Here is a 16,030-nt window from a genome sequence, read left to right on the forward strand (position 1 = left end):
AAAAGGACAGGTCAGAGGCTGGGAATCCAGAAATTAACCCACTCCTGACTCCTCAAAGCCTGCCCACCACGTACAAGGCACAAGTCAGTGGTGTGATATAATACTCCCCACTTGCCTGGATGAGTGCAGCTCTAACAACTTGAAGAAGCCGACTCCAAGAAGCTTGACACCATCCGGGACAAAGCAGCCTGCTTCGACTGGCAGCACATGTCCACTCCCGCCACCTCTGGCACTCAGTAGGTGCAGTGTGTACTATCTTCATGGTAACCTCAACCAGTTTTGAAACTGTACACAAACCAGCTGTCTAGCTAACTGATCACGCCCAAAATAAAGATAAAATGACCATAGTTCTACCGGATCATAAGGCTGTTCTCTTATTAGAGAGAGATAGGAGGTGGTGGTTTAACCTGAGGGTCACTACATCTCAGGTAAGGGGAGAGGTTGAGAAGGAGAGTCCTTCATAGTAAGATAAGCAGGTACAGGAATTGAAGAAAGGCTGTTGGCGTCACTGTGCAGTGCTATCCAGCCAACTGAACTAACCAACCCCCTCCAAGATGCACAGCAGAAATTCACCAAGGCTTCCAGAAAGCACCTTCCTAACCCATGACCACTACCATCCAGAAAGACAAGGACAGCAAATACATGGGAACACCACAGCCTGCAAGTTCCCCTCCAAGCCACTCATTGTTCTGACTTGGAAATATATCATTGTTCCTTCACTGCTGCTGGGTCAAAATCCTGGAACTCCCTCCTTAACAGCGCTGGGAGTCTACCTACACCAAATGAACAGTGGTTCAGGAATGGTTCTCACCACAACCTTCTCAGCTGGTATGGGCTAAAAATACTGGCCCAGCCTGAGATACCTACCTTTCAAGAATGAACAAAAAAAAGTAAACACAAGGAATGAGTTGTTAGACACGCAGTCAAACAAACTCAATGAATTCATTCAAGAAGCCATTAAATTTATTTCTGGAAACAAAGGACTAAAGGACAGACAAGTTTATGAGGAACACGGAGTTTTGAGAGGGGCATATAGATTTGTGAAGGACATGCAGGCTTTAAAGAGACTGGAGGTTTTATGTGGAACTTGTGGCTTTGTGAGGGACCATGCAGGTTTGTAAGGGAGAGATAATGGGAACTGCAGATGCTGGAGAATTCCAAGATAATAAAATGTGAGGCTGGATGAACACAGCAGGCCAAGCAGCATCTCAGGAGCACAAAAGCTGACGTTTCGGGCCTAGACCCTTCATCAGAGAGGGGGATGGGGAGAGGGAACTGGAATAAATAGGGAGAGAGGGGGAGGTGGACCGAAGATGGAGAGTAAAGAAGATAGGTGGAGAGAGTGTAGGTGGGGAGGTAGGGAGGGGATAGGTCAGTCCAGGGAAGACGGACAGGTCACGGAGGTGGGATGAGGTTAGTAGGTAGCTGGGGGTGCGGCTTGGGGTGGGGGGAAGGGATGGGTGAGAGGAAGAACGGGTTAGGGAGGCAGAGACAGGTTGGACTGGTTTTGGGATGCAGTGGGTGGGGGGGAAGAGCTGGGCTGGTTATGTGGTGCAGTGGGGGGAGGGGACGAACTGGGCTGGTTTAGGGATGCAGTAGGGGAAGGGGAGATTTTGAAACTGGTGAAGTCCACATTGATACCATATGGCTGCAGGGTTCCCAGGCGGAATATGAGTTGCTGTTCCTGCAACCTTCGGGTGGCATCATTGTGGCACTGCAGGAGGCCCATGATGGACATGTCATCTAGAGAATGGGAGGGGGAGTGGAAATGGTTTGCGACTGGGAGGTGCAGTTGTTTGTTGCGAACTGAGCGGAGGTGTTCTGCAAAGCGGTCCCCAAGCCTCCGCTTGGTTTCCCCAATGTAGAGGAAGCCGCACCGGGTACAGTGGATGCAGTATACCACATTGGCAGATGTGCAGGTGAACCTCTGCTTAATGTGGAATGTCATCTTGGGGCCTGGGATGGGGGTGAGGGAGGAGGTGTGGGGACAAGTGTAGGGGACACTGGTTTGTGAGGCAGAAGCAGGTTTGTGGGCTTCAGGTAAAATAAATTGCCTTTACAAATTCTCAAATCTCCGATTTCAATGTGGGTGTCTCTGTTTCTCACAAGGCATGTGTTTAGGTCTGTGTCACCTTTTCAGTGGATGCTTCCCTTTTGCTTAATTATCTTCCTGTCTAGTTTCTGTCTCTTCTTGTTACCATATCTCTATATGTATTTTGCTCATCTGTTTCCTGTTTCTATCTCACACTTTACTGTCTGTGTGTGTCTCTCACTGGTGTATTTTGTCTTCTCCTTACTCTCTTTGTCTCTTAATCTTTCTCAAGACTTTTTCCAGTCTATCGGCCCTTCTCTTTTTTTTTGTCTAAGTGTCTTTTTTGCATTTCTCCTAAATCTAATTTATACTTCCAATGTTTTCCGTGCTCTCTTTCTCTCTGTTTCTCTGCCCATCTTCTCTGGCCGCATCCCTATTAATCAATATTTCTTTCTCAAAATTCACAGACTCTCTCCTCTCCATATTCCCTGTGTCTCTGTTTTTCCCTTTTCTCTCTACTTGCCTCTCGTCCTTCCCCATGCAGCCAATCAGCCTGTTTTATGTGATTGTCTGGTCAGTCACTGGTGGACAGCAGTTAATATGAAAAGCCTAAATGGTCACTGAAATTGTAAGAGCCCCTGAATTTTTTGTACAGTAAAGCCAAACACTCCCTGGGCAGGTCTGGCACTGGGTAAGATACAGAAGTCCTTCTACACTGCTCTATCAAATACTACCAGAGGTTAAATCCACATTAACAATCTGTCTGCACTGTCAACATCAAACACTCCTAGAACAGATATAGCACAGGTTTAGATACACTGTAAAGCCGCCTCTACACTGTCCACATCAAACACTCTCAGGACAGGAACAGCATGGTGTTGGATACAGAGTAAAGTGCCGTCTACATTGTATACATCAAACACTCCCAGCACAGATACCTGGCATTAGATACAGAGTAAATCTCCTCCTACACTGTCTCCATCAAATACTCCCACAGCATAAGTACAGCATAGGGTTAGATACAAGGTAAAGCTCTCTCTCCACTGATCCATCAAACACTTGCAGCTGATGCACTGCACATTGCAATACAGAGTGAACTTTCTGTTACACTATTCCATTAAACAGTCCAAAGTCAAGTGCAGCAGGGGCTAGTTATTGACTAAAAAAACTCCCAAGTGCACTGTTCAAATCCTGCTACACAGTGAAGCATCTTTCTGGTCCCTATCAATTTTTCTGTGGCAATCAGGCTGTGAAAGTACCAATAACAGAAGCTTTGAACATTTCACACCTCTTAATACTGTGCAGCTAAACATTGAGACATTCACAAGAGACCATAGAAAGAACAATTTACTGTAACCACATAAAGCTGTCACTTAAGCAAAGTCAATACTTCTCTCCAGCTGTCAAAACAGAACCCAGTTTAGGAAATCTTATGAGTCGGGGCTCAAAGCCAAGTATACTTAATGGAGGTTTAAAAATCGTGTGAAAGAGCTCTCTGACCTGACTTCAACGTATATGTTTGGCGATATAAATGCAAGTTCTTCTGTTGAATCCATTGTAACAGAACAAGTTACATAAAGTGGAAACAAAAGAATCTCAGGATTCACAGTGCTTGTGAGAGTTTACAACCAGAGAGTCTGTTGTTTGAATGGTGATATTTCAATGTGGATCAGATGACCCTTAAGATCTGGGTATGGCAAGACAGTAATAACATCAGCCAAGATTTTGCCTAAAATCGATGCTGAACAACACAATATTTGTCTCAGCAGATTGAGCAATGTTAGGCAATGACTTCATTCATTCTATTACCTCTGCTCGTTGTTATTGCTTTGGAAAGACTTAGAGAGAGAGTGAGAGACAACAGAAAGTGGGTATTAACTTCACTGCCCAACAATCCTGTAGTCGCTGAGGCCCATTGTTTACTCCCTTTGCAACATCGTTACAATAGCACCCCTACTGTACTCTTTGCACAGAGTATTTTACAAAGGACAACATTTTATTTTTGCAACAGTGGGAAGAGAAGCTTTGTGAAAGTTCTAGGTTGTTGGGTCTCTGTCATTTCCTGCAGCTGCAGACACCTCCCATTTCTTTCTGCCAAGGGCAGAAGGTGACATTCAGAGTAAATACAGAGTCCTGGGGTTAGGTAGTTCAATCTCTCACTGTCACCATTGTGTATTCAGGGATGGTGAGAGGAAAAATCTGCTTTACAAGTAAAGATTTCGCTTGACAGCAGTATCAGTGTCTGAAAACGCATTGAGACAATGTTGAGATTGTGACCTTACTGAAAAAAATCTGCTTTTTTTACTAATGCTTATTCTTGTATTCACAGGGGATGAAGTTGAGTGCAGAGGAGTTCAATGCAATATTCACATTTTATGACAGGGTAACTATTGCCTCAGTGTTAATACAAGGGCTTCACACAGAACTGCACGGTCTATCACAGGCTTTTTGTTTTAATAGATGAATCGAGACTCTATTTTTTGAATTTTCTCCCCTCCTAATGAAGATGGGTGAGGATTTCAGATGCACTGTCCCAAGGGCTCAAGACCCTCCTCCAAATGGAACAATCCCCTATGTGGGTGCAAGACCACATGGAGTTAAAGTACAAGAACTAGAGGGCATAGCCTCAAAATGAGGGGGGAGCAGATTTAGGACCGAAGTGAGGAACTTCTCCCAAAGGATCGTAAATCTGTCATTCCCTGCCCAGAGAAGAACTTGAGGCTACTTCATTGAATATTTGTAAGGCAAAGTTAGATAGATTTTTAAAGAGTAAAGGAATTAAGGGTTGTGGTAAGTAGGCAGGTAAGTGGAGCTGAGTCCATGTAAAGATCAACCATGGTATTACTGAATTGGCTGAAGGGGCCAGATAGTCTGCTCCTGCTCCTATTCCTTATGTTTTTATGTACTGTGGTCTGACACAAGCAAATCAGGTTGCTGCAAATCTGAAATAAAGGCAAAAATTGTCACAGATACTTGGCAGAATCAGCACATCTGTAGAGAGAGAAACAAAGTTATTACGCAGAACTTTGGATTTGTGTCAGAGGTGGAAAAGTTCATGTCAGAGAGCAGCTCTACCATTAATCTACTGTCCTTAATCTGACTGAGCATGGTCTTGGCCACTAATTGTCCCGCTCACTAAAAACTAGATACGGACCTTTGGGCACTTTTGTTCTGTGTGGATTGGTAGTATAAGCGGTGCCTTGTCTATTAAGGCAATTAAAGGGACAACTAAAGCTGATTTTCTGAAGCCAACTTGCCCCACAGCAGCTGAAGGTTGGGCCATAGGGTGCCTTCAGCATCAAAGTCAGGGGAGCGGGGATGTTTCTTGTGTACCATCATCAATTTAAACTTACAAGGTGGCAATAGCTGGAGTTCTTTGCCAAAGCCTTCAGAAGATGCCTCCATTTTGAGGTGCCTGAACTTCACAGGTCCTCCCTTTGACTCCTGAGACTGGGTGGCCAATAGGAGACTTTTCAACAATGACAAATTAGCAGATCTACCGAAGAGGCTAAAGCTATGTGTAGTACTCCCAATGGCATCCCAAAGAAAGTCTGTAAGCACTGACTGGGAATTGAAGCTGGGACATTTTGGTCTCAATATGCCGTGCCATGCGGACACCAGTACAGATCTCAAGTGTTTAGGCAAAGGCACATAAAGGGAAGTTACTAAGGAAGTTTTGCCTAGAAGCCAGCAAAAGTCACAGGAACAGGAGGAGGTCATTCACTCACTCAAGCCTGCTCCACCGTTGAATTAATACACATTTGATCTGTGCCTCGATTCCTTTCACCACCCTTTTCTCCCAGAATCTCTTGCCCAAAAAAACCTACCTCAATCACAAATTCTTACAAATCCCCAAGATTTCCAGTAAGAAGTGAGACATCAGTTCTACAACCACACCCAGGTTAAAAACCTGTGAATGATAGGAAATTATTGTCCCAAGTCAACCCTACCATGTGTTCCTGAGCAATGCTAAGCATAAGGAAGGGGGCTGTTTGTGTTTGAATGGCCATCTTTATTATACAGCTGGCCTCACAAGCCAGGGCACTGCTGTCTTATTACAGGCCCAACACTGAGAGCAGTAACTGACCACATATTGCCAAAGCCATGCCTCACTAACCACCAATTGGTGGTCTCCACTCAAAATACATGGAGCAGCTTGACGCAGGGAGATGAGGATAGGACAGGTTGATGACACAGACCCCAACAAAACAGAGAATCCCAGCAAGGAGTTCCAGCGGTGATATAGAGAATATTCACTGTTTTATTACCAAGGTGCCTCGTGCATCTAATTATCTAAATGGGAGTTGCAGTGCAAGTTGATTCTATTATTTTTCACTCGGTATGTTCTGTCTGCTTCCTCAGGATGGAAATGGCTATATCGATAGTAATGAGCTGGATGCACTACTGAAAGATTTATATGAGAAAAACAAAAAGGTGGGTTGAGGAGAACAATACTGACAGTCCAGGAGTATAGGACTCTGTGTGCTTGTAGAAGTTGTCAATTCAGGCGAAAATACAACTTTTGCAACATCTCCTCCATCAAACACTCCCAGAACAGGTACAGCACAGGTTAGAGCCAGACAAAAGTTCACTCTATACTCTTTTAAACCGAAAGTAAAGCTCCCTTGACTTTGTCCTCATCAATCACTTCCAAGACAGGTACAACACAAGGCTAGATACAGAGTAAAGCTCCTTCTACTCTTTTAAAGTAAAAGCAAAGCTCCTTCTAATCTTTTAAACAGAAAGTAAACCCCTCTTTACTCTTAAGAACCAAAAAAACTGTGGATGCTGTAAATCAGGAACAAAAACAAAGTTGCTGGAAAAGCTCAGCAGGTCTGGCAGCATCTGTGGAGGAGAAAACAGAGTTAACGTTTCGGGTCGGGTGACCCTTCCTCAGATCTGTTTTGTCCCTCTTTATTCTTTTCAACTGAAAGTAAAACCTCCTCAACATGTACCCCATCAAACTCTCCCAGGAAGGTACAGCACAGGGTTAGAAACAGAGTAAAGCTACCTCTACACTGTCCCCATCAAACACTCACAGGGCAAATGAGGCATGGAGTTGAATACATAACAAAGTTCTCATTATACTAGAACATCAGACACACCTGGTACAGCAAGAGGTTGGATACAGAGTAAAGGTCACTGTACTGTCCAATTAGTCACTCAGTTGCTGGGCAAATACAGCACAGATTAGTTGCTTATGGCAAAAATTTAACATGGTTGTGATGTGTTCATTGAGAATGACTCTTAATTACGAGCCGCTCCTGAAGTCAAGAAGGTTTTAATGCTGCAGGAACTGAATGGAGACTGCAGAGAATGGAAAATAAACCATCCCTCCTTGGGTAGTCAGAAGTTGACCAGCCACATGAGGGCTCATGGCAAAATGGAAAAATATCACACTGGAACACATTATACATGGGGATGCTTAACATTGACATTGATTTAACTGAAATTGAAAGTTTTCTATTCCCTTTAGTCCCACATCTTTCAGCATAAAATTGTACAATTAAGTTTACCAGATATATCACCATCCACAGCTAAGATCATATAATAATTTTTTTTGCAATTTTCTGCCCTAGGAGATGGATATTAAGAAACTGACTGCATACAAGAAAAATATCTTGTCTCTCTCGCATGGTGGGAAGCTATATCGACGGGAGCTGGAAATGATTTTGTGCACAGAGCCACTGTAGGGAATTCCTCTTCAACAAAGAACGTGCTCCACCCTACGCCATTCAGTCCACACCCTCACCTCACCTCACCCAACATCACTCCACCCCAGCGCATGTGCAGGGTGTCCTAAAAACCACAAATGTGCTAGTATTGCAGATTAAGAAATGTCACTAAGGGACAGGCATCAAAGCTGAGGTGTGAACTCACTCATAATGGCTGTCCATTATTTTCTATATATCTCCCTTTGCTCAGCATTTTAAAGCAACAGATAATATATTAGATACATATATATATATATATATATACAGAATATGTATAGAAGTATTTTGAGTCTTGGTAAATGCTGTTGTTTGCCAAAGATAAGCCTGAGATTTACAGCAGAAAGCCAGTTATCCAAAAGACAATTAATTGAAGTCATTTTAATTTGCTACTCTGCTCTTTTTACCCAGTTGTCCTGGCTGCAGTGACTCCAGAATTCACATAGTGTTCCTAATGCAAACCACAAACCTAGAAGTTGAGATCTATCCATAAGGGTGTGCATGGGGAACTCAACGGATTTTTGTATTGGCCATCCTGGATTTTCTCTGTTTTCCCGTGAGGAGTCACCTGGTTTGCTTCAGACTCCCCCTAAATGGCTCACTGAGACAAAAGATTTCAAAACCAGAGAGTGGGGGATCACAAACTACAGTAAGTTCAGAATCAGGAGGTACCTCTTAAAAGACTAATAATTTTGACAGTAAGTTACCAGGGCAAGGCACAGTAGCAGATGGATTGAAAACAATTGTTAGAAAATGAGAAAATAGCAGTGTAACGATGAGGCAGGGCAGGAAAATACCTGATCTGTTGGACAGAATGCTCTGACTGTTTTTCTAAACAAGGCAGGAGGAAGAAACAGCAAGAAATAGTTGGGCTATATTCACAGCTACAGTCTCCTAAATAGAATGTGGTATCTGGCACCCACAAACCTCATGGAGGTTTCTTGTGGTATAGACACGTTAACACCTGGTACTTTAAATATAACCATTACAGTTGGTCAGAAAAGTTCAGCGATATAAATGTAATCATTACAGTCTGTCAGCGGTCAGAGATATAAATATAATCATTACAGTCTGTCAGGGGTCAGAGATATAAATATAATCAATACAGTCTGTCAGGGGTCAGAGATATAAATGTAATCATTACAGTCTGTCAGGGGTCAGAGATATAAATGTAATCATTATAGTCTGTCAGGGGTCAGAGATATAAATATAATCATTACAGTCTGTCAGGGGCCAGAGATATCAATATACCCATTACAGTCTGTCAGATATCAGTGATGTAAATATAATTATTACATCCTGTCAGGGATGTAACTAGAACCAGTAAAGTATGTCAGAGATCATTGATATTAATTTAACCATTACAGTCTGTTAGAAGTCAAAGATGTAAATAGGATCATTATATTGTTTCAGAAGTGTAAATATGATCATTACATTGTCAGAGGCCAGTAATATAACATGACCATTAGTCTGTTAGGAAAACAAATATACCCATTACAGTCTGTCAAGGGTCAGAGATATAACTATAACTAGTACAGTCTGTCAGGGGTCAGAGATATAAATATAACTAGTACAGTCTGTCAGGGGTCAGAGATATAAATATAACTAGTACAGTCTGTCAGGGGTCAAAGATATAGATATAACTAGTACAGCCTGTCAGGGGTCAGAGATATAGATATACCCAGTACAGTCTGTCAGGGGTCAGAGATATAGCTATAACCAGTACAGTCTGTCAGGGGTCAGAGATATAACTATAACCAGTACAGTCTGTCAGGGGTCAGAGATATAGAAATAACTAGTACAGTCTGTCAGGGGTCAGAGATATAACTATAACTAGTACAGTCTGTCAGGGGTCAGAGATATAACTATAACTAGTACAGTCTGTCAGGGGTCAGAGATATAGATATAACTAGTACAGTCTGTCAGGGGTCAGAGATATAACTATAACCAGTACAGTCTGTCAGGGGTCAGAGATATAGAAATAACTAGTACAGTCTGTCAGGGGTCAGAGATATAAATATAACTAGTACAGCCTGTCAGGGGTCAGAGATATAGATATACCCATTACAGTCTGTCAGGGGTCAGAGATATAAATATAACTAGTACAGCCTGTCAGGGGTCAGAGATATAGATATACCCATTACAGTCTGTCAGGGGTCAGAGATATAAATATAACTAGTACAGCCTGTCAGGGGTCAGAGATATAGATATAACTAGTACAGTCTGTCAGGGGTCAGAGATATAACTATAACCAGTACAGTCAAACACCATCTAATTGGATGGTTCTAGTTTTAACTATTCTTTCCAGCCGATTACTACAAATGTTGCTGACGCTTTCTGTGACAATAAACTTTCTGAGAGCAATTATAAATTTGCTCTCTACTAATTTGAACATAAATCCATTGGTTATACTCTTGCAAATTAAGCTACATTTCTGAAAGTCCCTTTCAATTTGATTGCCTGCAGTTCCTGTCTCAGAATCCTCCCTTTCTGAGTTTCTCTAGTCATTCCTCATAATTCAGACCCCTGACACCGAAGATTATTCCTGTGGTTCTCCCACGCACTTTCTTCAACACCTGATGTTTCAGTTGTGTCTTAGCAACCAGAGTCAGATGTGATGTTGAGATTGTTTGATTAGTACACCATACTGCTGAATCACAGTTTGAGTTATCTTTGACTGTTTTTCCAGAATTTATTACTTAGCCTGTGCATCAGAGGTTTGGAGCTGCAAATTATGTACACAGGAGATTGGAGGAATATTGAGCTGGTTAATTTACTATCCACAACTCACTGTGACAAAATTTGATATTTAGCTGATGGTTTAAATGGTTCTCATAATTCATGAATCATTTCAAATCTTGGCATTCTAGTTTCCAGAATGCTTCCAAAGTTGCTGATTGCATTGATCTACAGCCATAAACATGGTAATTGAGCTGGAAATGAAATTGTACCATGAACTGAGATACCTGTTACATTACTGGCTAACTATAGTTCTTAAAAGACTGACAAATGACAGAAGGTGAATCATAAAAACGCTTTCTGGTGCTCCAGTGAACCACAACCATTTGGAAGGACTCAGCTTTTGTATTTGGTCTGTGCTATTTGCAGCCAATATTTGAGTTGGCAATATTGAGCTATGTAGGCTTTGAAACAAAAAGGCAATATTCCTACTCTTTACTACTGCCCAGTGACCTCTAATAGAAAATGTTTGAGCTTGAAGTACACAATGAACAAGATCAGGCTTGTCTGGGATCTGCCTCAAGATTAAATATCCTGCTAACTCTTGTTGCCAGGTGAAGTGGCAGAGAACTATCAATATCTCTGGCAATGTGTCAAAGGAACGATAAGTTCTTACAATAAGTAGAGACAATTAAGTTAAAATTAAACATCCAAATTATACTTTCAACAAACCATCATAGTCCGATATAACTGGCTTTCTGCTGGCTGCTGAGGTCTTTGTTTTTGCTTGATTTGTCAGTTGTTTTCAGTTTCTCCCCCTCACCTACTTTTACTATTTTATAGGCAGTTGTGAAGCCTCCTGTTTAGATGATCTGTTACATTGCCCATTCTTTCTAGTGAGTTGTAGTGTTTCTTTCTTAATCTGTGGCTATGAAGCAATGTTGCCCCAAATCAATTAAAAACCTTTTAATTGAACAATGTGTTTCTTGTCTATGTTTATTTCTATAAATCTGGGAATTCAAAGCGAACCATCAGCTATAAGACAGACATATATGGATAAAATCAGACTCCAAAATGTTTAACTCATTAAAGCAAACAATCTTTTATTTTAGTTCATTTGTGGGATGAGGTCATTACTGGCTAGGTCAGCATTCATTTGCTCAACATCCCTAATCACCTAGAGGGCAGCTAAGATTCAACCACATTGCTACAGGTCTTAAGTCACATGTAGGCTTGACCAGTGATAATGGGAACTACAGATGCTGGAGAATCCAAGATAACAAAGTGTGGAGCTGGATGAACACAGCAGGCCAAGCAGCATCTCAGGAGCACAAAAGCTGACGTTTCGGGCCTAGACCCTTCATCAGAGCTTCAGAGCTGATGAAGCTGGAACTACTGATCAGGCAAAGGAAATGGTACATGTTGCAAGAAGCTTCAGACCAGTAACAAATGTATTAGTTGCAGATTCATTCAAATGTGCTGTGTGGGACAGTGGATGCACATTACTGTGTGTGAATGGATTGGTTAAAATATTATTTAGGTTCTCTAAATAATAAGGATTGAAGAAAAGTTATGGAATTTATGAGTGCTATCTGCTTTAGGTTTGGAGAAGGCAACATGCTGAAATTACTAAAAGGAGTGATGACTCCTTGTTAAAATAACTGGAGCAAATCAACTTTATCAGCACAGACATAAAGTGAAATACCCTTACTGGCTTTCCATGAAAAAAGACTAAATGAAATGGGGTGTGGAACACAAGGAAGCTGTTTTTAGAAAACTGAAGGATTAACAATTAATTCCAGAAATTATTAAATCCACTAACAAGACCTAAATTCTCAATCAAAATATTAAGCAAATGGCATTGGCATCAGGGCCTAGAAGTTTAAAGGAAAAAAGGGTAATTATCTTAAAATTATATTGGCAGCATTCCCGTTCATCTTCTCACAGGTAAAGGAAGGAAATCCATCTCGTTTACCTGATTGGTCTATGTGTGACTACAAACTCACAACAAAGTGGCTGACTCTCTCAGCTGCCCTTTAAGATGGCCTAGCAAGCCTGTTCATGGGCAATTAGGGATGAACAAGTGTTGGGTTTGCCAGCAACATGCACATCTCATGGAGAATAAAGAAGGAAAAAAATCCTAAGGAAAAATCTGGGTGGGATGCTCTTCACAGTCACAATGTGGACTCATTGGGCCAAATAGCCCACTTTCACACTGCAGGGATTCCATAATTCTACTTGCATTGAAGAAGTGCTCCCTGCTGGGACATACAGGCTAAAGTCAGACTGGAGGCTCAGCTGTTAGGTTTGTTTTCGGAGACCCTCAAGGACTTGATGCAATAACAAGACACTGACCTGTTTAGAAAAACACAAATCCTTTTATTACCAAGCAAGTACAAGCTGTGGAGAATCACTGTACTTAACCCGGCACAGAGTGCAGAGTCTCACAAGTAATTCTCCCCGAGCAGTGGACAGTCTCCGCTTTTTATACTTTACTAAGTACATAATACATAAAACAATTTCACATCTCACAATGACATGATACATGAAACAATTATTACAACAGACAAAGACAAGATACCAAACAATTATTACATCAAGAACATAAAAGGCCAGGATATAGTATCGGTTGTTCATGAAGTGGCTGCAAATGGCAGGAAGCGATTTCAAGTTGTTATCGGGACAGATTGTGATTTCAAGTTGCCGGTGTGTCTGGCTAGAACAAAGTCAGTGTCCTGGCCCCTTTGTCAGCGACAGAAGTTACATGCTTCAGAAGTCTCACACCTTTACAAATGTTCCTCACTTAACCTTATTTGAGACAGTTTAATTCTAATTTTATTCAGTCAGCAAGCTTAAAACAGTGTCTGCATACTGATGTGTAGGAAGATAAGGAGTTACAAAGTCTTACACTGAATTCCTAGCTGGGCAGGAAGCTTCAGGGCAGTGCCTGCATACCTATGTGTAGGCAGATAAAAGACATTAATTTATAGAAGTATAGAAATCAATGGGATGTTATCCCATTAACATCTCACAGGACTTGAAGAAAAATTCAATGACGAAGATGTACGAGTAGCTTCCCGTGCTGCGCGGAAAAGTGATTTTGAAGATCATTTTAGCTCTGTTAGCAATATACTCCTAGGACTGTAAGTCTGTCAATGTAAAAGTTGGATTTTTCCAGTGAGAAAATTTTCAATGAGAAGCTTTTCTGAATTCACCTAAAGAAGCAGGTGGTGTAGATGGAAAACCAAGGAAATTAAATAAATGTGTTTGCGGGGCTGAATGATGCCTGGAGGGAATGATGTTCCTCAGTTATATCTGTCCTGGTGAAAGTAGGTTGTATTCTTCTTAAATCAGACCCAGCTGTATTCTTTTAGCGTTACAGAGAGAAAGTGACAGGCATGTTTATAATGCAAATCAACGATTTTCTATTGGGGGGGGCTCTGCAAAATTCAAGCAATGTTGAGAGTTCAACATTCAGAGTCAAACTTCAAAGGCCTTTAAATATGCAGATCATTAATTAAATAGACATTAAGTCAGAAGTCTTTGGATCAAAAATCTTATTTAGGATGGGAAAATTATATTCTAATAAGTAGAAACAGGATTCTTCATTCAAGGTAGAAGCAGACCAAGTTAAGAAGTTTAAATGGATTCTGTGATAATGGGAACTGCAGATGCTGGAGAATCCAAGATAACAAAGTGTGAAACTGGATGAACACGGCAGGCCAAGCAGCATCTCAGGAGCACAAAAGCTGAAGTTTCGGGCCTAGACCTTTCATCAGAGAGGTGATGAAGGGTCTAGGCCCAAAATGTCAGCTTTTGTGATCCTGAGATGCTGCTTGGCCTGCTGTGTTCATCCAGCTTCACACTTTGAATGGATTCTGTCCTCAGATTAGATTCAATACAATGATGACCTGTTAGAGCTGGGGAGCCTGTTAAAACATGTCGAGGAGATTTAGAGGAATTAAATTCAGAGAAATGTACAACATCCAGGTTTCTAGCCTTGGATGAATCAGAAGACATAAAATCAGTCACTTCTCATGGCATTCCATGTTAATTTTTCAGTACAGCAGGGCTCAGCACAGAGATAATAGGAACTGAAGATGCTGGAGAACGTGAGGTAACAAGGTGTAGAGCTGGATGAACACAGCAGGCCAAGCAGCATCAGAGGGGCAGGAAAGCTGAATTCTTGATGGAAAGAAAAATAAATGTCGCCCCTTGACAAGAAAATAAAAAAGGGCAGTTAAATGCATCTTAGCTGCTGAAGCACTGGCACTAGTGGAAGCAACAGATATGGGCAATAACATTCTGAAGGCAAACATATTATTATGGACCAGACCAGATCAGATTGTACCTCCTCAAAATATTTTAAGAAGGTAGGCTAGACCCTAATGTTATCTTATTCTAAAGATAAATATAAAGTATCCCCGATGCAATTCAACTGGTCAATCTGCTTGGTGTAAAGCAAAACACAGTTTATCAAACAATGTAGCTAAATGTACATACAACAAATGAGAAACGGGGAAAATAGCTTCTACTTCTTCAAAACTCCACCAGCTTCTGATGAAAGCCAACTAAAATCCTTGATCTGTGAGAGTTTGATCACACCCACTCAGGCTGTTTCTACTGTTCCAATTTTAGAAAAATCCCCAAGGCCTCACAAGTTGTTTATCTTCTCATAGACCACAATCATTCTCTAAAAGAAACTGGGACAAAATACACTTCTTAAAGCCACAGCATTGTTATATTATACAAAATGCAATCGTGAAAACAATTGCTCATTCGATGTTATGTGGATAATTATTCTCCTTGGGGCAATGTTCATTTAGCAAAAGACATCATGGAGAAAAATCAAGGAACTGACCTTGTTGGTATGAAAGAAGCTTTGAAAAGAAAAGGGAATTCTATAATATAACAGAGTGATGCAAGTCACCGATTATTAATCTGTTATACAAAGAAAACTGTTGAGAAAGTATTAAATGTCCTTGAAGAGGGGTCTGTTGTGTAATGATGAGCACATGGAATATTGTGTTATAAGAATATGGATAACAATATTTTTAACAGGTCTGTAATTATTTTCTGCATGTGGAAAAAAATTAAATAACAGGAGATGTGGAATAGTTTAATATAACAAAAGTTTTGAGTTCTGATGAAGAGTCACCAGAGTCAAAAGATTAACTCTGCTTTTTCCCAGAGATGATACCATTTAGTTTATTATTGACATGTGTGCCAAGATACAATGATAAGTATTGTTTTTCATGCAATCCAGGCAAATCATATCTTACATACGTACATCAGGTAATAGAACCGAATGCAGAATATAGTGTTACAGCTTCAGTTAAGGTTCAGAGAAAGATCAATTCATAAGTCTAATAACAGAAAGGGCTGTTTTTAAATCTGTTGGTCTGTGTTTTCAAACTTCTGTAACTTCTGCCTGACAGAAGAGGATTGAAGAGAATATAACCGTGGTGGGAGGGGTCTTTGATTATTTTGGCTGTTTTCCTTAGGCAGCGGGAGGTATAGACAGAGTCAGTGGAAGGAAGGCTGGTGTGCATGATGCACCTGCTGAATTTCTCTAGCAATTTCCATGTTTGGAATTGTTTAATGACTG

At 41.1% G+C, this 16,030-nt stretch overlaps 1 protein-coding gene across 4 annotated transcripts in view; it reads left to right on the forward strand.

Annotated features, from left to right (window-relative positions):
• calb2a (calbindin 2a) overlaps positions 1-11,400 on the forward strand; it is a 93,212-nt gene extending 81,812 nt beyond the window's left edge. For 2 of the 4 annotated variants that reach the window (XM_048546626.2, XM_048546627.2), the window contains 3 exons: positions 4,362-4,415; positions 6,395-6,466; positions 7,612-11,400. In XM_048546626.2, coding sequence (XP_048402583.1) covers positions 4,362-4,415; positions 6,395-6,466; positions 7,612-7,725 — 240 coding nt within the window. In that variant the 3' untranslated portion in view covers positions 7,726-11,400. The remainder of the gene's footprint in view (positions 1-4,361; positions 4,416-6,394; positions 6,467-7,611) is intronic. The other 2 variants (XM_048546628.2, XM_048546629.2) reach the window with 1 other exon arrangement.
• Positions 11,401-16,030: the final 4,630 nt, after the last annotated feature.

The sequence above is a fragment of the Stegostoma tigrinum genome, chromosome 16, assembly GCF_030684315.1.
Source record: "Stegostoma tigrinum isolate sSteTig4 chromosome 16, sSteTig4.hap1, whole genome shotgun sequence".
Classification (NCBI taxonomy): domain Eukaryota; kingdom Metazoa; phylum Chordata; class Chondrichthyes; order Orectolobiformes; family Stegostomatidae; genus Stegostoma; species Stegostoma tigrinum.